The sequence below is a fragment of the Lolium perenne genome, chromosome 2 (assembly GCF_019359855.2).
Source record: "Lolium perenne isolate Kyuss_39 chromosome 2, Kyuss_2.0, whole genome shotgun sequence".
Lineage (NCBI taxonomy): Eukaryota > Viridiplantae > Streptophyta > Magnoliopsida > Poales > Poaceae > Lolium > Lolium perenne.
The window spans coordinates 153,593,474-153,617,457 of NC_067245.2; the positions used below are offsets into that span (position 1 = coordinate 153,593,474).

Consider the following 23,984-nt stretch of genomic DNA (forward strand, 5'->3'; position numbering starts at 1 on the left):
GTGGAAAGCCAAATGGAAGAACCAAACGAAAAGTCTATTGTCAAAAGTGGGTAAGATCCAAAATTCACAAGTCAAAGGCGGTGATCACAAAAGGCATACACAAGGAGGAACACACGCGTGGGACAAAATGGGGTTAGCGCGACTTGGAAAATGAGCAAGAACAAAATGGTCCTAACGAAGACTACTAGCTCGGTGTCACGCTAACACAAGAGAGACCGTGGTTTGGTTGCCAAAATTGAGAAGCAACAAGATTTGCGCAAGACGCCTCTCTTCTCTGTTCTCTCTTTTGCTTAAAAGCTTTGGACTCTTTTGTGTATAGGTGTCACTCACACACTTTTTCTTTTTCTTTTTGTATTTTTCTTTTTCTTTTTCTCACTATGTAAGGATACTACTATCTATGCAAGTATGTCACACTTCTTTTGCTTATCTTTTCACACGAGCTTGCTTCGTAGCTTTGCTCAACACACACACACCCTCACGGTCGGGACGCTTGCGCAATGCTTTGCAACACTAGAAAGCCACTCTCGATAGGAAAGGTACGCAAAAGAGGCTAGGGCTACAAGTTAGGAGCAAGTTATACCACTTGATGATGGTAGCCGACGATCTTGAACTTGCTATGGTGGAGGTGTCAAATGAACCGCTTGGATCCTCGGGGTGCCGTCGTCGTTGTCGATGTTGCGGAAGCTTTGTGGTAGCTGAAATGGCACTCAAACCGAAGTCCAAACACAAGGGGGTTAGTACCAAAACGAAAAACGAAGGTTGCTGTCAAAATTTCGGCCAGGCGGAACTTCCGGTCCAGAGGGGCGGAACTTCCGGTCCTCCGAGGTGGAACTTCCGGTCGCAATCAGATCTGCGGGCTGTTCGTCGATTTGGGCGGAAATCCGGGCCGAAATCCTTCGAATTCGAGGAAAATTTGGCACTAGAAGCTGTGGGAAGGTGGGGGAATTGCAGATCAACACCAAAGACAAGTTTCTATTGGAGCAAAATCACAAATAACTCAACAAATCGAGAGATCGATCCAAGGCCAATTTGGGGCTTTTTTTTTTGGGAAAATTTTTTGGAATTTTTTTTGGGCGAAATTGGTGGAATTGGGGGATGTGGGGGTCAAATCCGTGGCAACCAAAGAGCTTCTGATACCATATGATAAGGGCTAAGCCCAAGGATGTGCCCGATCTTCACGGATTTGGGTGGAACTCGTGGGGGCAGGTGGATGAACGCGATGAACACGAAGAACGCGAGGGGGAATCGTGGGGATACAACACACACACGCACACAAACCGGTTTTCCCTCGTTGGCCCGATACACCAACTCGATAGAGGTTGCAAGAAAAGACCTTCCGGTAGAAGTCCCGCAAAGAGATCGACAAATCGAAGCTCGCAAGATCTAGAAGGGTGAAAAGACCGGAAGGTTGATAGAAGTGCAAGCAAAAGACCAAATAGGTAGAAGTGCAAGCAAAAGATCAAAAAAACGGTAGAAGTCACCAAAGAGATCTTGACAAGTCGATAAGGAGCCCGGGTGGGTACAAGATCAAAGATCTAGGTAGGGTTCCCACAAGGGTGAGCTAAGCTCAGGTTTAATTTCACATCAAGTCTAATCTCAGATCTGAGCCAACCATGCTATTTATAGGTTGGGGCGAAGGGTTAAGTTACACGCTAAAAAGTGCTGTTTTGCTGAAGTTCGATGGGGCGAAAGTTCCGGTCATCTTGGGCGGAAGTTTCGGTCAGGGGCGGAAGTTCCGGTCGGGGCGGAAGTTCCGGCCAAGTTTCGGCCTTGTTCCGGAATTCCGCCGTTGTCCCGCAGTAGCATTCAGTAAGGTTTTCGCGGACTTTCGAAACTTGGGCGGAACTTGGGCGGAAGTTCCGGTGGGCGGAAGTTCTGGTCCCTCGGGGCGGAAGTTCCGGCCTGATCCATTTCGCTGGGCGCTGGAAGGCATCTGGAGGGCATCTGGCCGGAAGTTCCGGTCCTAGGGGGCGGAAGTTCCGGCCTGGAAGCTGTAGCTCCATCTTCATCATTTCCAGCTCTCTCTCCATTGGCTTGGTCTTCATGGCTCGCTTCTTGGTCGATGTACCTAATTGAACATAGGGTATTGGCATGAAGTAGCAAGCCATCCAAAGGGGTGCCAAAAGCATACATGGAGAGGAGCGAATTCACCTCTTGGTGTAGGGCTTGGGCTCGAGCTCGTGTCATTGGACCACGAGGAGGGCTTGTCGGTCTTGATGTAGTATCGACCTTGGGTAGAGCTACATCAGAAAGATCTGAGAACCAACTTGTGGTTAGATAGTTAGGAGGCAATGACACCCCAAACCAACCAGAGTTCAAAACGAAACAGGTTGTGACTAGCGGGTGTGAGGCGGGACCAAAATGGCTGCCATCTCCTCGTGGTAAAGATAAATGTTGATGCATCACCTGTTAAATCTGAAGCTAAGAGAGAAGTTGCTGCAATTGCTAGAGATTGTGAGAGGAAGTTTCATGGGTGTTCAGTACCGACATTCATGGGGATAACTGATCCAACCGTCCTAGAAAGCATGGCATGTCGATCAATATCTGAACCACTGATCTCAACGTAAGGCGAATAAAGATTGCAACTGATTGTTTAGAGGTTGCTAACTCAGCAGAGAGATGGAGGAAGATATGACTCCGTTGTGAAGGAATGCATCGATTGTGCTAAACATTTTATAGCGGCTTATTTCCGTTATGAAGGAAGATATTTAATGATGAAGCACATTCCTTAGCTAGATTTGTTTCTATACGGATTGGATTGGATTAAGTTTTAGGGACCCTTTTTTACAATCTGGCAAAAAGGATTTTGAAAAGCAACAATCTTTTTCTTTATAGGCAAAGTGGGAGAGGATAATTTTAATCAGTTTGATTAGGGAATTAACTTGATTCCCAGTTAAGTGATGTTCTTCCAATAAATTTATAGTGTGTGAACCATTTTTTTTGTTACAATTCACCTGCGATTCAATAATTTCAGTTGCAACCTGGCTTATAACTGGAAATATCTCAGTTACAACTGAATCTTTCGGTTGCAACCCATTTGCAACAAAAAAATCCGAGTTGCAACCCTACTTGAAACCGAAAATCTTAGTTGCAACTCATAAAGCGCATGAATCGTGATGCAAAGTTGTTCGTTATCAACTTAATGAACACTAAGTTAATTCTCACCTAATTGAGAATTAGTTTAGCCTTATTAATTAACCTCTGCATGGATTGATAAGTACATCCTTCAAGATTCTTTTAAAGACATACAACGCCAACAACCGATTGGTGTCGGATCTAGCGAGTGATGGAAATATAAAAGCTATACTGATCAAAGCTATGCCATCAACATTGTTGGATTTAACACATTCATGCAATTCTCTTGAATATGTGGTCGTAGTACGTAGCTATTCGGAATACCGCTGAAACATCTCAAAAAATCATTGCCCATACCATCTATTGGAACAATACGAGAAAAAGAGTCGAGTACACGCAATGAATAAACAAGGTCATCATACCCCTCTCACATTGGCAAGAAGTCGTCGATATCAAAACTCAAGCCGCAAAACTTCAAACATGTTCTCATGCATAGTAACAATCTAGTTTACACAATTATAACTGCAAAGTTACCACTATGAAAAAATGCCATTAGAATTTTGTCTTTCTAAAAAATATGTTTAATTCATCTTACAATCCCTTGTATGCCATTATGAACCATGAAAATATCAAATAAAATACCCATATATTTCTAGTGAATTTCGTCTAGGTTTTGCCTGTTTTGCAGAAAAATATTTTTCTACTCACTCCAAGGCCTTGTTTGGTATTAATTTTTCTCGAGGTTAGTGGGGAATAATCCCTTCAGGGATTGGGTGAATTCCCTACCTTCACATAATTCCCTTAAATTTTTTTACGGGGGAGTAATTTCATGTTGATTTTGGAAATGGACATGGACTATAGCAAGATTTCCGTCTAATAGAGCATTATTTGGCATATCGCCTCCTTGTTAAATATTCCTAATGTTTCTTAATGTTCATTTCAGGTTGCAGAAGACCGAAACTTGCAAATGCTCTGATCAATTAGGACGCTTATAGAGTGATAGTAGTCGGAGATGTTTGGTGTCAAGCCCTTGTTTCAAGAAAAGATGGAGATTTTTTGCCGTGACTCCTTCTAGGAGAAGTTTTAGTTCGTTGCTCTAGAATTAATCGATTGAATCAGAATGTAACAACCATGACATAACACCATCTATGCTATGTTTACCTGCAAGACGTTGGAATCTTGTGTAGATGTCACGCTCATATTTTGCTGATTGACACGGTGGGTAAAGTTTTTATAAATATACATGTATGCATTATAATCCCGAATGGATGGTGTAGTATCTTGTGTATATAGCTAGTAATTAAGACGCCCAATGTGGAACGTAGTTCACTCAAGTTATATGTCAAATTGATTCACTTTGATATTTTCATTTATCGGGGACAAACTGAAGATGGTAGCTTCGTGCTATGCTCATAGGTTTCTAGGTCGCACTTGTTAGGGTTAAGAAGAAGAAGGCTAGAACGGGTGAAAGTACGACCATGAACTCATATATTTATAAGTAGGAGATATATATACATGCCATGTTTTACACTTTTGTTGGGAGGATAGATGATTTAGGAGTAAAAAAACACAATATGGGGAAACATTCCCCATTTTTTTTTTACCTTGAATGCCATATGATGATATTGTTGAGGTGTTTTGGCTTAATATTTATCTTGTTGGTTTGAATACATTTATGAGGATTCTTTAGTTTTATTATGTGCGCACGCGTGGGATTTCACATTTCTATTGAAAAGGTCATGTTCCAAAGGAATACAACATTTAAATTTCATATGCATCTCGTTTTTGAAGATGTTTGCCATGCTTAGAATTAGTATTCAAAACTGAAAATTCATGAATTTTGTAGATTAAGCATTTCATGATGTTGTTACTCCTTCTTATTTTTCTTTTTGCCTATGTTTGTTTATTTTTCTTGTGAATTTCTGGATCCAAAATGAAAAGACTAGCGTCAAGAATCACCAAAAGGTAATTAAACGCATCACGCATGAGAATATGAGCAATATTGAAACATGCCCAGGCTTCTGGTACGTATTCTTTGAGGGAAGGCGGCTTTCCTTCTCGCAGAATCCGCATCGCAAAGCTTCCCCCTCCCGTCGCCGCGCCGGCGATGAGCTCCCCCTCCGTTCCCGGCCACCTTCCAGCTCCCACTCCTCCACCAGATCCTCTCCCCCCTGCCTCAGTATCAGGCTCAAGCTCAGCCACTCACAAGGCCTCCGCGCCAAAACCTAAATCCCCAATCACCACCGCGCCATCACCATCACCACCAAAACCAAAACCAAAACCAAAACCAAAGCCCCCCTCCAGAAATGCCGCCGCCATTCCGGTTACGGCGGCTACCGTCTCCCGTAGCTCCCCTGCGGCGACCAGCAGCGCCCCGGAGGACTACACGCCGCGGATGGACATGGAGTTCGATTCGGAGCAGCAGGCGTACGAGTTCTACCGCCACTACGCCTTCAAGGTCGGCTTCAACGTCCGGAAGCGCTACACCAACAAGAGCAGGAAGACCGGCGAGGTCACCTCCTGCAAGCTAGCCTGCTCCCGCGAGGGACACAAGCAGCACTCCAGCGCCGCCACCAAGCCCCACAACGGCGCCGCCATTTTCTTGACTGAATCCCGCACCGGCTGCAACGCCCACCTCACCATCCGCCGCAACAATCCCGGCGAAAAGTTCCAGGTCAACGCTTTCCAGCCGCGCCACAACCACCCGCTCTTCGCCCCGCCCCGCGGCGTGCCCAGTCCCTTCCAGTTCCATGATGCCCCTGTTCCACCACCACCTGATTTTCCCAACGGTGATGCCGGCGCGTGTGCCGTCGGTGAAGGGCCCCTGCGGACTAGGCGGCAGTGGGAGATGAAGTACGGAGAGGCCGCCGCGCTGCTGAACCACCTCCAGCAGCAGTCGCTGGCCGACCCGGCGTTCCACCATGCCGTGCAGCTGGATGCCGAGGACAAAGTAGCGAATGTTTTCTGGGTTGACGCGAGGATGGTCATCGACTATGGCCACTTCGGCGATGTCGTCGCCTTCGACGTCGTTTCTAGGAACAGCATCAGCCTCCGTCATCTCGCCTCGTTCGTCGGCTGCAACAATTTCGGCGAGCCTGTGGTCTTTGGACTGGCTCTCATGTACGACGAGACCTGCGAGTCGTTCCAGTGGCTTTTCCAGAGGTTCCTTCACGCAATGTCTCGACAAGCGCCAAGGACTTTCTTCTCGCATCAGGACGCTGTCATAGCAAAGGCCCTGTCAGTAGTGATGCCTAGTACGAGCCATGTTATATGCACGTCGCACATTAAGCACGGCGCAACCTGGAATGTTAATCATCTTGCTAAGGGTCAGTGCGATTTCATCAACGAGTTTAAGGCGTGCATCAGCGAGTATGATGAGGAGGCGGAGTTTCTGGCAGCTTGGGATGCTATGATCAGTAAGTATGACCTTCGTGGTAACGTATGGTTGCAGAAGTTATTTGAAGAGAAACAGAAGTGGGCTAGGCCCTATGCAAAAGGGATCTTCACAGCTGGGATGAAAGGCACACAATTGAACGAGCGCCTGAATTCTGACGTGCGGGATCATTTGAAAGCCGAGGTGGATATTGTTCTGTTCTTGAAGCATCTTCAGAAGGTGATCAACGACAGGCGGTACAAAGAACTGGAGGTTGAGTACAACTCGAGGTTGAAGTTGCCTTACTTCAAAATTAGAGCTCCTGTTCTGACACAAGCTTCCGAGGTCTATACCAGTGTGATATTTCAGTTTCTACAAGAAGAATTTGAGGAGTTCCAGTCAGCTTACATTGTGAACCGTGATGAAAGTGGCCCGTGCCGCGAGTATGTTGTCTCGATTGTTGAAAAAGAGGAACAGTATACAGTTTATGGGAACTCCACGGAGCAGACTGTTTCATGCTCATGTAGGAAGTTTGAGACAATCGGATTCTTGTGTAGCCATGCTCTAAAAATTCTAGATGCTATGGATATAAAGTATATACCGGATAGATACATCATGAAGCGGTGGACCAAATACGCAAGGTGTTTGAACTCACCAGAGGTTCTAGGGCAAGAAGTTCAAGTAGAGAAATCACTGGAAATTTCTAATCGCTATCAGTACATGTGCCCGAAGTATGTTAGGCTTGTTTCCCGGGCATCAGAATGCGAGGAATCCTGTAGAGTGCTAGACCAGTTTTGGGGAGAACTTAGTGATAAAGTTGAAGAAATCCTACAGAAACAAACCAGCATTGGCACATCTGTGAGACAGCCTGATGTTCAGAGTCTTAAGATAGCCTTATCTTCTATCACAAAAGGCGCTGAATCAGAAAATGTCCTGGACAAATCAAGCAGCACAGCAGCAAAAGTATTAAAGAGGAAAGACCAGAAAAGTAAAAATCATCCGAGAAATTGCATTGAAAAAGGTCTGAGGAAGAAGCAGAAAGTGCACTCAGAAGAACCCACAGTGCAGTATGCTTTTTTAGATGCTTCTGCACAATCTGGAAATGCTATGTTTCAGGTAAACTCACTATTTTCTTCGTTGTGGTTGAGCTATCGACACCATCTTAACCATGCAAGTTTGAACATATGCCTCATATTAATTATGGACTACTACCATTCAGAATCATCATGTAAAATATTCATTGGCCACACACAGCATATTATTATTATATTAAAATCTCTGCTGTCCTTGGATTCTCTCATGAACACATGGTACGCTGCAGAGCAAGTGTGTAAACTCATGCCATGCATCTTATAAGTACCCCTGCTGCCAGGACATGCAGTACTAGAGTTTGCATTATTACTTTTTAAGTTCTAGGAAGCTATTGCATGCATAGCAGGATTTAAAATTTATGTTTACAGCATTGATTTATAGCTTACTAAAATATTAGGTGTACTGGACCAAAGATATCAGATTCCATACTCTGCACTGTTAGTGTTAGTGTCATACGTATCCTAACATTTGCAACATGCAGGACTTGGAGGCTCCTCCTAACATGTCCCAAATGGGTAGCCAAACTCCATCTTATAAAGCTTACATGGTACGAATTTATGATCTATTAAGTGCTTCCCTGCAATATTTGTGTCCTTCGGTCATGCTGTATCAAATATTTATCTACTCCCCTTCGATCCAGGGGACTGGCCTTTCAAGTCCTATGGGGACAATCAACTATGAAGAGATGCACTCTGGCGCAAGTCCAGCGTTCTCTCTGGTATTAAGATTACTTTGTAATATTGAACTCATCACCCCAATTTCTGGCCAGCGTAATGATTATTAAAATTTTACTCCTGCAGTTGTTGCCTTCTCAGGAACTAGACTTTGTCGACTGTCACACTTCTCAGGTTTCAAGTGACAGCCAGCACAACCAGGTAAGATGATTGTACACATGCCTAAAAAATGATAGCATGATAGTATGTGGTTAGTGTAAAGATTTATTGTATTTTGTCTTTGGTCAGTTTTGTGGCCTCTTTATCTGACAATGAGCTCTTAAGCGCAAAATAAGCCGAGTTCACCAATCTGCGTTCTTCATCTGTAGGGGTTGTAGAAATCAGTGTCTACTTGAAGACTCTTGTGCTTCTCTCTCTGGAGCACGATCAATGGGATATGTGGGCTCTTTGTGGTAAACTGAATGATTCTCATGGCTTACGATGTCTACACGTCATCATCAACTCTATATGACAATGATAAGCTGCACAGGTGGGCTTATATATTTTGTATGCCGCATTTCACTTGCCACCGTAGTCCTCTCTTGTTACTAGCAACCTAGTCACTTCGGTTTATTGTAGTTTACAAGTTGGTATTTGGAGCTTTGTTATATATTTGTTGTTCATGTACACTTTAGCCTGCAAGTGGCCATTCCCATGGGTGCTCACCAACTGCATACTTGTGTCCATTTAATTTAAACGGGATGCCACTTTGTCTCGGCATAATACGCTAGTGCTAAGTGGCGTCCGACGTTTATACCCGCCAGCATCGTCAGATAAAGAAAAGCTAGCGGCCAGCGCTCCATCAGACTAGCAGGTAGGCATCCCATCAATTGGCATTGAGTAGTACTGAAAGAGCATGAATGATGTACTGGCATTCTAGTTTCTCATCATACAAACTAATTGCACGAACGAGGTACTATGATTTAACTCCCATCTTAAGCAGGCCATAAAATTAATACATGAATAAGTTATATGGCATTGTGCTTCCTTGTCAAGAGCTACAATTTCTCCAATCATGACAACAAATAATACAAATATCAAGAAAACTGATTTCAAACATCAGAATTGATCTTGCAAACCAAATAATTTGTTGAAGTTTCTTGTTTGTTCATGAGATTGCTAAACGTCGAATTATGTGGAATTTCTCGTTCTTATTTTCGTCCAAACATGTAGATTGATCTCTGTTGAAACTTCAAGAGCGGCATGTACGTGGTTCATTTCAGAATCACAAAATCAGTGTTATATAGATGCACAGTACAAGTGTAAAAAATAGCAGGTTAACTATGAACAAGACGACAACATGCAAAGCATATTAGTGTTATATAGATGCACAGTAGCTCAAAACTACTGATCACAACCAAATGGTGCAATCAGAGCGGGCCCATAAATCACTTGCCTTGTATTTTTAACATAATGTCAAATACTGATGCATACATAAGTGGTCAAGCAATAGGACTGACCGACAGCACATACAAAAGCATGTATAGTCTTAAAGTGAAGAATGCCCAAGCTGCTTGGGTCCCTGTCGCTGTCGCTGCTTGAGGAGATTGCCCAAGCTCCGCCAGTGTCGTTGTCCGTCAAGGATGGCAATGTCTCTCTTAATGCCCAATGCACTGTTGCTGTGAGCGCTGGGGATAATACACCGGAGAAGAAGGAGGGCACCGATGATGTGCGCATTGAGGGGATGACGCCTCAGAAGATGAAGACTTGTCTGTTTGACCCATCTTCGCTGTCGGCATGCGACGGCCTCTCTGCTGCTTCTGTTGAAGTTGTTGAAGCTGAGGAGGGTTGGGAGCATGTGGGTCGGGGGCGCTGCTCCGACCAGGGCTCTTCCCTCGAGCCGTCAAGGGAAGGTTTCGAGCGTAGCCTCGCCTTCAAGCGTTGGGCTCGAGGAAGGTGCTTTCGTTGCCTCGAGCGTGGCCACCAGGTCAGCGTATGCCGCGACTACTTCAGATGCATTCGTTGCCGTCGCCCAGGGCATCGTGAAAGGTTCTGTCGCGCTCGCTCTCCGGCTGCTCGCGATCGCTCTCCAGTCGCTCGCGCTCCTTGCCAGAAGAGTTGCACCCCGTCTGTCCAGCCTTGTCAGACGGCGGTGACGCGTAGTTGGGCTGAGGTTGTGGGCTGCCCGTCGCTACGTGTGATGGTGCCGCCTATGCCCCCTTCCGGGTGTTGCAAAGGTTCCAATGCCAACATCGGTTTGGACCCTGCCTTGCAGTCCCAGTTTGCCCTATTGCGCACGGAGATCCTTCAGCTTGTCGCCGTTCGCATCGAAGAGGTGGCTCGTCCTCTGCGCGAGGAAGCTGCAAAATTCAAGCTTTTGTTGGCGCGTGTTACCAATTCTATGGGGCGTGCAGATTTGTTTGCTTCCTATGAGTCCTATGAGCAAGAGCCGTCTGTGGTTGTTGATGATGATGTGGTCGATGTGATGGCGTCAAAGGTTGATGATGAAGCCTTTAATGCCAAGGCCCGTGGGGAGGCAGATTTGGTTGGAGAGGAATGCTTGTTTGGTTGTTTATCCCCTCGGGTCTCCCCATCACTGCAACCTGCTGTGTCAGTTTCCCCTGAGTGCGAGGGCAACGATGGGATCATGCCTGTGATTCAGATCATGCCCGACCTGCAGGAGCTGTGTGAGGACCCTTCCCCTCTTCTTTCGATGGTTCACCATCAGGCGGACTCGCTTGTGATATCGGAGGTGGCTTCCGCACCACCGCCAGTGGAGGCAAGTCGTTGTAGCGACAAGATTATGGAGGCAGATGTTCTGGCACCTAACTCTGATGCGCTCTTTGCTAGTGAGCTTTGCGATCTTCTCGCCAGGTTGGAGGCGGCTAGCCCTGGATCTAGCAAAGAGATTGCTCGCCTCCTACAGGAAAAGTCTTCGAGGGGCAAAATCCAGAAGGTCAAAGACTACCTTGGGAGCAAAAGTAAGAAAAATGGCGCCACAAGAAAAGAGTCCGCGGTTGGTTGATGGATTATTCTCCTTTGTTGTCTAAAAGTTTGTGGTTGTAGGAGTTGTTTGCTTTGGGAGTAGTCCCCATGGTTGGTTGTGTTGTTGTTACGGTTTTTGCCCGGTTTTCCTTTAATTAACTGGGCATTCCTCTTCTTAATTAATAGATTGGGGCAAAGCTTTTGCCCCCATTTCAAAAAAAAAAAAAAAGTGAAGAATGCAATAACGTCATTGCATTTTCAGGTTGGATGTATAGTCTGCAGCTAATCCTAACTAACAGCCTCAGCTCTTTCACAAAATTGCGTTAGTAATCATCTACGAAATTAGTAGCACTCTTACTTATAGAAGCGCACAAAATTGCAAATGATATGATGTCTTATAAACAGGTCCTAAAAACTGATGTGATCATGATGATTCATTATATGGGTGAACAATTTTTTCCCTTGTGATCATGATAAGTGTGAATTTATTCAATGATGTATCATTTAAGTGTGAAAATATCAATGCAAAATTTAAGTATTCTGGGCTGCATAAAAATGACAAAATCTAAAAATCTTTATAGATTTGATATGTGCACCATTCACTCTACTTAGATGCACAATTTTGTCATTTTTGTGTAGCGTAGAATACAAAGTATTTCGCCGTGACATTTTGCATTCTTGTAAGATATGTTATTGACCACATACCGTATTCTCTGCTTTGAGTACTAAAAACAAGTTTTTCTTGTTCCTTTTAAGCATCCTTTCGTTGAGATACTCTGTGCATCCATCTTTTGCACTTCGATTCTTTATCCTTTTCCTTTTTGAATAAAGTACGTTGCTTTCACTGCGAGTTTCTAGGGAAAAAATTGTTCACCCATATTATGAATCAGATCATGGACGTTTCGATGACTTTGTTGCCAAATTTAAAACTACAAATGACATTATGGTCTAATAGCTTGTCCCTTGTGATCATTTCCACAAGTATTCTCTGATAACAGTATTGATTCACATCAAATTTGAAGGTTGGAGAAAATTTCCAAGATCACATGCCAGCCAGAATACGCATATATAACTAAAGAACACTCTCTCGAGTTCACTAGTATCAAAACTTTGGATAGAGATTCTTACCAAAAGCATCAGAACTCTGTGGGTTCGATGTTTTAGCATAACCATAACACTATAAATCTTTCCAACAAACATGCTACAAAATTTGGCACAATAGAGATGCAGGCGGTCAGATTCCCAACAATGAGGAATTAATAAACAAGGGACACGATGGAATTTTAGCAAGAGGAGAGTGAACAAGATTATATACCTTCTTCCGGCTCTTCAGCAGTGAACTAAGGACCTGGCTAGCAACCTGCTCCTCCCTGATGCGGGTGGCTCTCCATGGACCTGGCCGGACGGGCTGGAGGCGGTCGGAGAAGGGGAGTTCCTCCATTGAGGGCGCCTGCCGCCATCGCCATGCATGGAAGTCTCGATGTGGCGGCGTGGCGGCCATAGCGGGCGCACCGTGAGAGTCCCGTGAGTTTTCTGTGATGCCCGTGGGTGTCCATTTAAGCGAATTAAGTGGGATGGGCTGGCAGCGCCGTGGGCAGCTGGTGCCCACTTATAGGCGTATGCACTTAATAACTGGTATAGATCTGTTCCGAAATCTTTCCTTCTTTAGTTTTCGGATTTCAGTTGTGCAAGACTGATTTGATGTGTTCTACCTACTCTTAACCTTTTGCTCTTCAAATTCTTCATCGAAATACACCCATGAGATCACCTGATAACAATTTTGTCTTCGAGTCTTTCACAATCGCTGTGGCTGATGAGCACACATGTACTGTTGCTGCTACTGCTGGAAGGTAGTAGATGGTTTATGCAAAAGAAAGCTGATTTTGGTAGGTAGTGCAATTTTCCTCATGCCCATGAATTACTAAACCAAGTTACAATGAGAACTTGAAAAGATTCTCGTGTCCCCATCTGATGAGCATTGGATGCATATGGCTTTGCTTTTGATTTTGCACCAGCAAGGAAATAAACAGGACCAGAAGGAGTGAAGCACCAACAAGAAATAGTTTTCTAGCTTATAAGCTTCTACACCGTAGGAAGAGCAAAATAACCAAGTATTTCTTTGAGCTAAGCTGATCCTTCAATCTGCGGGAAAGAAGGAAGAGTTTAGAAGAGCCCTAGGAATGACATGGTCAAACAGCCTTAGCTAAGTAGCTAAGCATCTGCGCCATTCAGTACTTGGAATATATAGATGCAGCTTTCGGTGGAGTTTGACGGCCTTGGCCTGCATTATTTGAAGATGTTGAATGATGCTGATGCGCTGCAATCTAAGTGGCTATGGGAGGCACACACTTCTGACTCGCTACCATGGGCACAAGTGGGCTTGGCAGTTTCCATTGAAGCAAGAGTGATCTTCATGCATGGCCTGGATCTTGATTGAGCTTAAGGATGGCAAGTCGACTCTGTTTGGCAGGGGCCGTGGATAGATGGGCAGAGAGTAAAACAAATTGCACCTGATCTGTGTGCTTTTGTCAAACCAGCAGCGCGGCGGGAGAGAACGGTGATGGACGGAGGATCTTTTGGAGTATCTCTCTGTCCCTGCTGTCTTGCAATTCCTGACTCTATGGAGAGCAATTGAAGCCACCCCTCCACTCGAACAGGGATGTGACAAGTGGATTTGGAAATGGACTGCGTCCGGCTGCCATTCTTGCAGTTCTGCATACAAAATCGCCTTTGAAGGAAGACTGTGGCTGGTCATCTCTGGTTTGGAAACCATGGGTTCGTCTGAAATTCAAGTTCTTTGCTTAGTTTGCACGAAGAAATCACTGCTGGACATCAGATTGTTTAGCGCGGCATGGCCTCCCGCACCAACCAGCCTGTCCTCTTTGCGCCCAAGCCATGGAGGATATTGAACACCTACTGATTCAGTGCCCCTTCGCGCGAGAAGTTTGGTTCTACATGCTGGGTTGGATCGGGTGTCAACACTTCACGCCGGTGGTGAGTGACAGCCTTCTTGAGTGGTGGTCCAATTGCCAACAGAGATTCCCGCGAACCTCTGCTCAGGCTACAACTCTGTGTTACTCTGCACGTTGCGCTTAATTTGGTTGGAACGAAATAGCAGTGTGTTTGGCTTGTAAATGAAAAGATAAAGGTTATGTGTAGGGACTGGCAACTTGTAGGTGGAGGTGGGTTAGTAAGAGTTATTCCTGAAGAGTGCTAGGGGTGGAGTTCAGCCGGTACCGCTTGTGGCGCCGATGATTTGTGAAACAACTCTCTTCTACCTTTATATATAGACACGCAGACCTCCTGAGAGTTCTGGGAAGAAAAAATAGATGTATGTTTTCTTTTGTTGTTAAGATGTGCCATTGGATAGTTTCCCTAACTATTGAAAATGCCTTAATGTGCAGGCAAGTGGTGGATTGATTCAGATTTCAGCTAGGGATGACTTTGACTTCATAGCTAGGGCCTGTGACAGGTACTTTACATATGATTTGGAAATCTTTGTCCGTCAATAATTAATTGTGAGTTCTCTTTGTTGGATGCTTGTAAAATTGATCACAGGAAAGTATGATCACTTTGCCATCGGAAGCAATTTGTGATGCCGAGGCAATGATCTTGTAGAGGATTTCAGCTAGCTGTGAGGGGATAATTGTTTCTGGATGAAGAAGGAAAATGGACTCCTATGTTTTCAAGCAAATGGGTCAAGTTTGACTGATTGGAGATGACGTGTACGTTTGTGATCTTGCATGCACTGTCCACATGGATGGTACGCCTGAGCACGGACAACATTATAATGCCATTACCTTTTGACAGCTGGAAGGGTTCACCAAATGGAGGCCCAGAAATTTAGTTACGAACTTGCGTGTTTTTTTAGAGCAACCACATATTTCATTAATCGAACACCAAGTTACATGAAGCAACACATGTGAAAACTAAAAGACAAACCGGGATAAAATGATTATCTTGAATTTACAGATAAAAATCTGAAAGATCGAGAAATACAAAACGATCTCTAGGGTTTTCTGCAACCACGGTAGCCAGCGGCCGCCGTCCAATTCCAACGCCGCCGAGACGAACGCAAGAAGAGACGCCGAGCCTCCACCGTTGCAAGATCCAAAAAAGCACCATCGCCAACGAGACTTTGTGAGTCGATGAATAGGCTTGCTGCAAGAAGCGAGGCACATGTCGTTGTGGCACGTCGACCGCGGAACGTCCCCGTGCTGTCTTGGACCAAGATATGCCGCCTCCCATCGACGAAGTTAGAGAAGAATGACATAACCACCACCTCTGGACCAACATCTTCGCTCCAGAAGAACCATCTCGCCCCGGCCCCCAGCGCCGTCGTGGACAACGACAAACGCCAGTGACACGTTGAGAAACAGATCTCGCCAGATCTGAAGAACGACGAGAAGACCAAGCCTCCGACCTGAAAGATCGACAAGCACACGTTGCCAACAACTCCGAGACACCACCGTGAAGGTCGCCGCCGGTGTGGGAGTGAAGTTGTGGCAGATTTATTTGCTCGGGTGCCGCTCCCACCACCCCAACGACGCACCATAGGAGACAAAAAAACTAACCCTAACTACTAGGCTAGAACGGAGGAACAGGGTTTCCCCTCCCTCATGCCGCCGACAGAGCGGCAAGCGGAGAGCAAACCAGGCCCAATGTGGAGATTGGCCCAACGTGGAGATTGGGAAGATTGGATCGCCTCCGCCTCTCGCGAGCGGAAGAGGAAAAACTGGCCGTTACGAACTTACGATTGTGTTCTCTTGAGTATGGCATGGTGATATTAGTGTGGAACCATACATAAAAGAATCTACTCGAAAGTATCATGCTAAGAAAAATTAAAGTTGCACGTGTAAATTAAAAATTAAAGTGAACTAAAGGACACGTTTGTTTCAACTATTTATATAAATTAATAAGTGAACCATGAAACTAGTTTTTTTTTTCTTCAGAAATGGGAGTATCGTCCCTGCCTCTGCATCAATTGATGAGGAAAAGTAGTTGGTAAACATCCTTTTTCTTGTGAGAACATATTGAATATAGTTTGGATCATTGAACATATATTGATACATAGCCTATACTTATCAATCAGACTAGGATTCAGTTTCTCGAAGTAAGAAATGAAACGGTGCTTATCATTAAAGCATTTGGTAGAAACAAGAACCTTGAATTCCGATTTCCGGAGAGTCTTCAACATAAATCGGATGCTTCCACTCTTTCCAGGGGATGATGGCTCCCTGGGAGCATCACTTGAACAAATGGAGATCATATATGGTCAGCTGTAGGTATCAATCTCAAGAATGAATCTCTCTCGAATCAATTTCTGCTATCAAATGCGAACAAGAAATTGTTCCTGCTATATCGTGAAATAGGAAACAATATGGCAAGCTATATCAATAGCATTGCAGAATAAGATTCAGGGAGATTGCAACACGGTATGGTGATCAAATTTCAGTTGCAACCTATGTTGCAACTCATGACTAGCATGATTCACTGAGCAAATCTAACTGTCGGAAGCATTTTGCTTAACTGCATCTCCACTTGCAATCTAACTGACAAGTCATATGCATGAGCCACGATGCAATTAGACGGTGTAGAAATTGGATGAGCACTAACCTAGTTCATAGCTAGGAAAACCGAATACTTAAGCCGTTGAGCTTCTCAAGATTACTTCATGACATCCTTCCAGTTTATCTTTACTTGTGAAAGCCAAGTTAAAAGACCCTACTATATCAAGAGAGGAACCTATGCTGCACTCTATATTAATACTCCTTCCTGCGCTACAAAAACCATTGGACGTCAGTCCTTGCACTTAAAATCTGCAAACACGATGTGAAGGAGCAAGCCATGCTCCATTTTTTGGGTATGTTCATCAAGAAACTAGCCCTGGCCGTTCGGCCGGGCCGCGTCGTTTCAGCGCCCCAATAGCCGCGCAAAATATACATGGACCTCATCACACACATCCCTATCCTGCGCGCGCATGTTCGCACCGCACGTACGTACGCGGTAGCTTTCACCAGAACCAGAACCAGACTTCTCTTTTCTTTTGTTCCCCGGAAGGTGGAAGCTACGCGCGGTTGAACCATCAGCCAGCCCAGCCGAACCTTGTCGGCGACTCGGCGCCGTCCCTGGCTCCCTGCCACCGCCACGACCGCGACTCCTTCCCCTCTCTGTTTACTTCTTCCACAGCGCGTCGTCAACTCTGATGTCGGTCGCGCACTGAGCACTGAGCACTCGTGTGCGCGAAATGCTCGTAAAATTGCTCCTGGGAACTCGATTGGAAACCACGGAAATGCAGACGGCGGCGGCCTACCTTGAGCGAGGCCGAACGCAACTAGTCGGTACCTACCTAGTGTTAGACGTTCTGGGTAGAACGAGTGCTTTTGCCTCAGCCTCGGTTTCGTGTTTATATGGGGCAAAACAGCCACGGGTCGTTTACAGAGTTTGTTACAAAAAGAGGTTGTACCAGATACGATACATGAAATATAAAGCTAATACATATTCTAACACCCTCCCTTAATCTGAACCTTCAGAAAGGTTAAGATTACGTTTGAACTCATCTAGCTTCTTCACTGGCAAAGCTTTTGTAAAGCCATCAGCCACTTGATCTTTGCTTGAGATGAAATGAATGCCCAATCTGTTACTAGCAACCCTTTCTCTGACAAAGTGAAAATCAATTTCAATGTGTTTGGTACGAGCATGAAAGACTGGATTTGCAGACAGATAGGTAGCCCCTAGATTATCACACCAGAGACTTGGTTTTTGCAACAGTTTTACTCCAAGTTCAGTAAGAAGAGGTTCAACCCAAATCAACTCAGCTGTAGCATTAGCTAGGGCCTTATATTCAGCTTCAGTACTGGAACGAGACACTGTAGCCTGTTTTCTTGCACTCCAGGAGACCAAATTCGGTCCAATAAATATGGCAAAACCACCTGTAGACCTTCTATCATCCAGGCAACCTGCCCAATCTGCATCTGAAAAAGCACTTAGAAATGTAGATGATGATTTTGTAAAAGTAATTCCAAGTTTTAGTGTATCCTTCACATATCTGAGGATCCTTTTGACAGCTGTCCAATGTTCTGTAGTTGGAGCATGGAGAAACTGACACACTTTATTCACTGAGAAGGCTAAATCATGTCGTGTGAGAGTCAAATATTGCAAGGCTCCAACTATGCTTCTGTATTGAGTACAATCTTCAGAGCCAAGAGGTGTACCATCTGTGAGAGATAACTGTTCAGAGGAAGACAAAGGTGTAGGGGCAGGTTTACAACTATGCATACCAACTTTGTCAAGTAATTCTGTGGCATATTTTTCTTGTGTCAAGAGTAGACCATTGTGCAATTTTTTTACTTCAATACCGAGGAAGAAGTGTAGGTCTCCTAGATCCTTGATAGCAAAGTTCACATTCAAATCTCGAAGAAGGGCATTAATAGCACGATCAGAAGATCCAGTGACTATGATGTCATCAACGTAAATCAAGACAAACATAGATATACCTGACTTCTTTAGGAGAAATAAAGAAGTGTCAGCCTTTGATGGTGTAAATCCAAGTTCACATAGTTTAGAACTCAATCTAGAATACCAGGCTCGAGGCGCTTGTTTCAAACCATATAGAGCTTTGTCAAGTTTGCAAACATGATGCGGAGCATGAGGGTTCTCAAAACCTGGAGGTTGTCTCATGTAGACCTCCTCTTCCAGAACACCATGAAGAAACGCGTTCTTGACATCTAGCTGCCGTGGACTCCATCCACAAGAAACAGATAGAGACAAAACAACCCTGATAGTTGCAATTTTTACCACAGGACTAAAAGTATCCTCATAATCAATGCCATACCTTTGCTTGAAACCTTTTGCAACCAGTCTTGCTTTATATCTGTCAATGGAGCCATCAGCCTTCTTCTTAATTCTGTATACCCATTTGCAATCAATCAAGTTTTTGCTTCTATTTGGAGGAACAAGGTGCCAAGTCTTGTTCTCAAGGAGTGCATTATATTCTTCCTTCATAGCTTTACACCAATTTTGATCATTCAAAGCTTCTGTAAGTGTTAATGGTTCACCTGTAGAAGACAACATGCCATAACGAACCGTGCCATCAGTATACTGTTTTGGATTGCGTATACCTTTCTGCAGCCGAGTACGAACTCCAGGTGGAGAAGGTGGAGGTGGCGAAGCAGCAGCAGAATTGTCAGAATCGGTGCCAGAGTTTGCATCATTCGAATTTTCGTCGGAGCTTTCTCCCCCGGCCAGGAGCCCTCAACGGAGCTGGCCCAGAAGATCCAAGCGAGCCGGCGGGGAGACACGGCGCCGGCGAATGCAGTGCGCATGTGATGATGAGGCCGGGCTCTCCACGCTCGGCGAGGCAGACACGCGGCGACACGGGAGGGACGCAGTGCACGCGGTCCCCGGGCGTGTGGCCGTCACGCGCAGCGGGACGAGCGAGGCCCTGCCCAGCGGCCGACGCGACGGATGGCGGATCTTCCTCGTCTTGCTGCGCCTCGGGATCGACAGAGTCGAGGAATGTTCAGCATATCCACCTCGTGTTCTGTCTTTGGTTTCATCGTTTTGCGTCGATGGTCATCAACAGATTCCGCCCATTTCCTTCAACTGTTTTTGCTGTTTTCTTCAATATGTGTAGTTTCCTGTAGCACATTAGTAGTAGACACAATAGGTACAATATGGGCAGTACAATTTTGAGCACTCTCATGAGAAGAGGAAGATGGAAGGAGAAGAATCTCCTTTTTAAGAAGGGCACCGGCATTTGGATGGAGGGATGCAAACGGAAAGACGTTTTCATCAAAGACAACATCGCGGGAGATGTACACGCGACCTGTAGAGATATCTAGACATTTTACACCTTTGTGAAGAGGACTATAGCCAAGGAAAACACATCGTTTGGAACGAAAAGCAAGCTTTCGTTTATTGTAAGGACGAAGATTAGGCCAACAGGCACATCCAAAAGTTCTAAGGGCATCATAGTTTGGTGTGATATGAAGAAGGCGTTCAGTGGGGGTTTCAAAGTTGAGCACTTTGCTAGGGAGCAAATTTATGAGAAAGGTGGCAGTTATAAAAGCTTCATCCCAGAATTTTAGTGGCATGGATGCATTTGCAAGTAAAGCAAGACCAACTTCAACTATATGACGATGTTTTCTTTCAGCTGAACCATTTTGTTGATGAGCATGAGGGCAAGAGACATGATGTGTAATGCCAACCTTCTGAAAGAAACCGTTTAGTTTCTCATATTCACCTCCCCAATCTGTTTGCATAGTAACAATTTTCCTATCAAACTTGCGCTCAACAAATTGCTGATAGTTAAGAAAAGCTTGATAAACATCAGAACGCTTCTTGAGCAAATAGATCCATGTGAATTTACTAAAATCATCGATAAAGCTTACATAGTATGCATGTTTTCCCACAGAGAGAGGAGCAGGGCCCCATACATCAGAAAACACTTGCTCCAAGGGAGCAGTGGAAACACTAGAAGAAGTGGGATATGGTAACTGATGGCTCTTGGCCAACTGACAAGAGTCACAAACATATGGGGTACTCTCTGGGGTGTAAGCTATTTTATTTCTCCTAAGAACTTGTTGAACCACGAATGAAGATGGATGTCCTAAGCGGCGATGCCATGTGGATGATGAAGGCTTTATTGTGATGAAGGCGTGCTTGGCGGTCTCATGAAACATGGGCACCAAGGGATAGAGACCACCCCAGCAGGGGCCCCTAAACAGAATCCTTCGAGTTGCTTGGTCCTTGATTAAAAAGAAGAAAGGATGCAACTCAATAAAGACATGATTATCAAGGGTAAAGCGATGTACTGATAAAAGATTTTTCGATGCACTAGGAACATGGAGAATGTTGTTTAGATCAAAGGAACCATGAGGAGTGCGCAAAACTGAATTACCAATATGACTAATGTGCATACCTGTGCCTTCAGCAGTACGGACCCGATCTTGACCATGATACTTGTTGGCGATGAGAAGTTTGTTCAGTTCACTAGTAATATGATCAATGGCACCTGTATCAGTGTACCAGTTTGTGTCGACGCCATATGACGCAAGATTTGCTCCTTTGTCACCATCATCTCTGTCCTTCTTGTCATCAGAATAACGCCACCAACAAGCATTTGCAGGATGGCCATATTTCTTGCAGATCTGGCACTCAGTATCAACATACGGAGTAGGGACACGGTCTGAGCGACGTCCATCTGTTCGGCGGTAGCCACCACCATCATCTCTGTTTCTGTCACGGCGATCATCTCTGCGATCACCTCGACGATCATCACGACGCCAACTTCCACGGCCATCATCTCTGCGATAGTTTCTGTCATCATCACGGTATCCACCGCCACGGTATGGACCGCGGTCCGGGCTGCGAGCCCGAGAAGGTGGAGGAGTGCGACCACGGGGCGGAGGTGTATGGGCACGAGGACGTTGATCACCACGTCGAGCCAGATTAGCAGAGGAAACAAACGAGCCATTCTCCTCCACCCCATTGCGCATGTCATAGGAGCTCAGCTGCTCATAGAATTCCTCCAGTGATGTGCCCGGGTTGCCATTTACTGTGGTGATGAGGGCGTTGTATTCTCCTTTGTCTAGTCCATGCAACAGATAGCCGAGAAGTTCATCATCTTCAACCGGTTTTCCAAGAGCAGACAACTCAGATGCAAAACCCCTCATCTTGGTATAATATTGGTCTGCAGTCAAGGTGAGCTTTTTAGTGTCATTGAGTTCACCTCGCGAGATCTTTGTGCCTTGGTACGGGAAGCAGTCTTGAACATGGCTCCGATGGCAGTCCAAGCCTCGGCAGTAGAGGTGACTTCAAGCAGATGTGAGAGGACCTCGGGTGACAGAGTATTGAGGAGAAACCGAAGAACTTGTTGGTCACTAGCCATCCACTCTATGTATGCAGGATTGGGAACTCTGGTCTTGTTCTTCTCTGAGTCCTCTACTTCAATGGTTCTTGCAGGAGCTTGATCTGATCCATCGAGAAGGGACATCACGTTGGCACCACGGAAGGCCGGGAGGACAAGAGCTTTCCATAACAGGAAATTGTTGCGCGTTAGTTGCTGAGCAGGAGGCGCCCCCAGGGCAGCAAGGGCGAGCTCGACATCCCCGTAGAACTAGATGCACTCATGGCTGTTGATGAACAAGATGATCAAAACCGATCTAGGTTTTAGGGTTGTGATAGGCCGGTGGTGACAGCAGAAGGCTGATACGGCAGGTTGTATGTGTGTAGCGGTGGCGGCGACAAGCTGAGAAACTTGACGCGCGGCGGCTTGTGTCGTGTTTGACGGTGGAGGCGGCGGCTGGGAAACAGCGGCGGCGGCGACGGTCTTGTGTTTGTCTGGGTTTTCTTGGGTTGTGGAGGCGCGGTGACAGCAGCAGAAGGCTGCGGTGACGGCGCGGTTTTGTTTGTGTTGTGGCGGCTCACGGCGGCGGCGGCGGCAGCTAGGTCTGGGAAGAGGGTAGCTCTGATACCATGTTAGACGTTCTGGGTAGAACGAGTGCTTTTGCCTCAGCCTCGGTTTCGTGTTTATATGGGGCAAAACAGCCACGGGTCGTTTACAGAGTTTGTTACAAAAAGAGGTTGTACCAGATACGATACATGAAATATAAAGCTAATACATATTCTAACACCTAGAAGTAGAAGGCTAGGGGGAGACAGGAAGGAAGAAAGCAAGAAGCTAGCCGGTAGCTTCCATCCAACAATCCCTACCTCCTGAGGAGCACAGCAGCGGCGACCCAACGCAGAGAAGGTGCCCTATGCCGGGCTCGTGACTCGTGAGGCCACAAAGTCAAATCTCGCGGGCTCACCGAAATGTAATGTACATTTGGGTGAACCCGTGGATAGGCCAGCGGTCCGTGTTCTTCTTCGATCCGGTTGAAGCAGAGGTATATTTAGCGGGGCACCTTATTCGATCCACGCTGCTAATAATTTTGCATATCTGTTTCTGTTAGCTTATTTTGTCCGTTTCAACATAATACAAAAGTAAAAACTACAATAAAAAAATTAAAATAGATTACCATCAAATAAACAACAACTATATTACCATTGGACATTGGCAGTTGCCTCTCGTTGTGTTCATGATTGAGGGTTGTCGCGGCCATCATAACATCGGTATTACCGTCAAACACGTTGTCCGACAATGTATGGATGAAATGATTGTATAAAACCTCGACCGAGCTACTGCTCATCTATGTACAACATAAGAACAATAGTTATATCGTGGTCTCTACATCAATGTATATGCCGGCATCAAAATAGAGGCCGAGTTGTACCTTAATTTCGGCCGCGCAAATGGCATCATAGGTCCTGGACGCCGTGGTTCGCTGGCGCGTCTGAGCCTCTGGTCGGCAAAGTCGAGTTTTCCCGGCCGTACCATAGAAGACAACTGCAAAAGGCAACCACCCTAAGTGGACTGATGTGACGGTGTCAACCGGAAGGATGACACGGGACGAAGGCGGGGACGGCTGCAGGTCCCGAGCACCTCCGACGGCGGCAAGAGGACTGGCCTCCGGCAAGCATCGGCCGAGGCGGGCGCGCTGGTTCACCAACGGCAAGGAACGTCATAGGCGGTGACAGAGAGGAAGGGGTCAATTCAGAGATGGGCTGGTTTCTGTTCCACTAACATGAGGGTTTGAGGAGGACAAGAGAAAAACTTTGGACCCACCACTTTTTCAGCGTAAATTTTGATTACAAATATAACATGTGAATCAGTCCGGGACGGTTGGTCCGGTTTGAATCGCACCGTTAAGCCAGTGCACCCTATCCGCCGCCTAGGTTTGTTTGCCTTGTCTCGCTCGAGC

The 23,984-nt window shown here is 45.7% G+C and overlaps 1 protein-coding gene across 4 annotated transcripts; it reads left to right on the forward strand.

Moving 5' to 3' along the window:
- Positions 1-5,095: 5,095 nt before the first annotated feature.
- Positions 5,096-15,028, forward strand: LOC127322008 (protein FAR1-RELATED SEQUENCE 5). Of its 4 annotated transcripts, none has more exons than XR_007864476.2 (7): positions 5,096-7,564; positions 8,022-8,087; positions 8,181-8,258; positions 8,341-8,415; positions 8,583-8,743; positions 14,583-14,650; positions 14,737-15,028. XR_007864476.2 is itself a non-coding variant. In XM_051350958.2 (5 exons), the coding sequence occupies exons 1-5, from the start codon at positions 5,183-5,185 to the stop codon at positions 8,589-8,591; spliced, it is 2,610 nt and encodes an 869-aa protein (XP_051206918.1). In that variant the 5' UTR covers positions 5,096-5,182; the 3' UTR covers positions 8,592-8,906. The 4 variants fall into 4 exon arrangements, 1 of the variants encoding a protein (XP_051206918.1); XR_007864478.2 differs by having other exon boundaries at positions 8,356-8,415; XR_007864477.2 differs by lacking the exons at positions 14,583-14,650; positions 14,737-15,028 and adding an exon at positions 13,194-14,539.
- Positions 15,029-23,984: the final 8,956 nt, after the last annotated feature.

Coding starts and splice junctions, on each gene's coding strand:
- LOC127322008 (XM_051350958.2), top strand. CDS start 5,183: ATGAGCTCCCCCTCCGTTCCCGGCCACCTTCCAGCTCCCACTCCTCCA. Junction 8,088..8,180: donor CATCTTATAAAGCTTACATG/GTACGAATTTAT, acceptor CCTTCGATCCAG/GGGACTGGCCTTTCAAGTCC. Junction 8,259..8,340: donor CAAGTCCAGCGTTCTCTCTG/GTATTAAGATTA, acceptor TTACTCCTGCAG/TTGTTGCCTTCTCAGGAACT.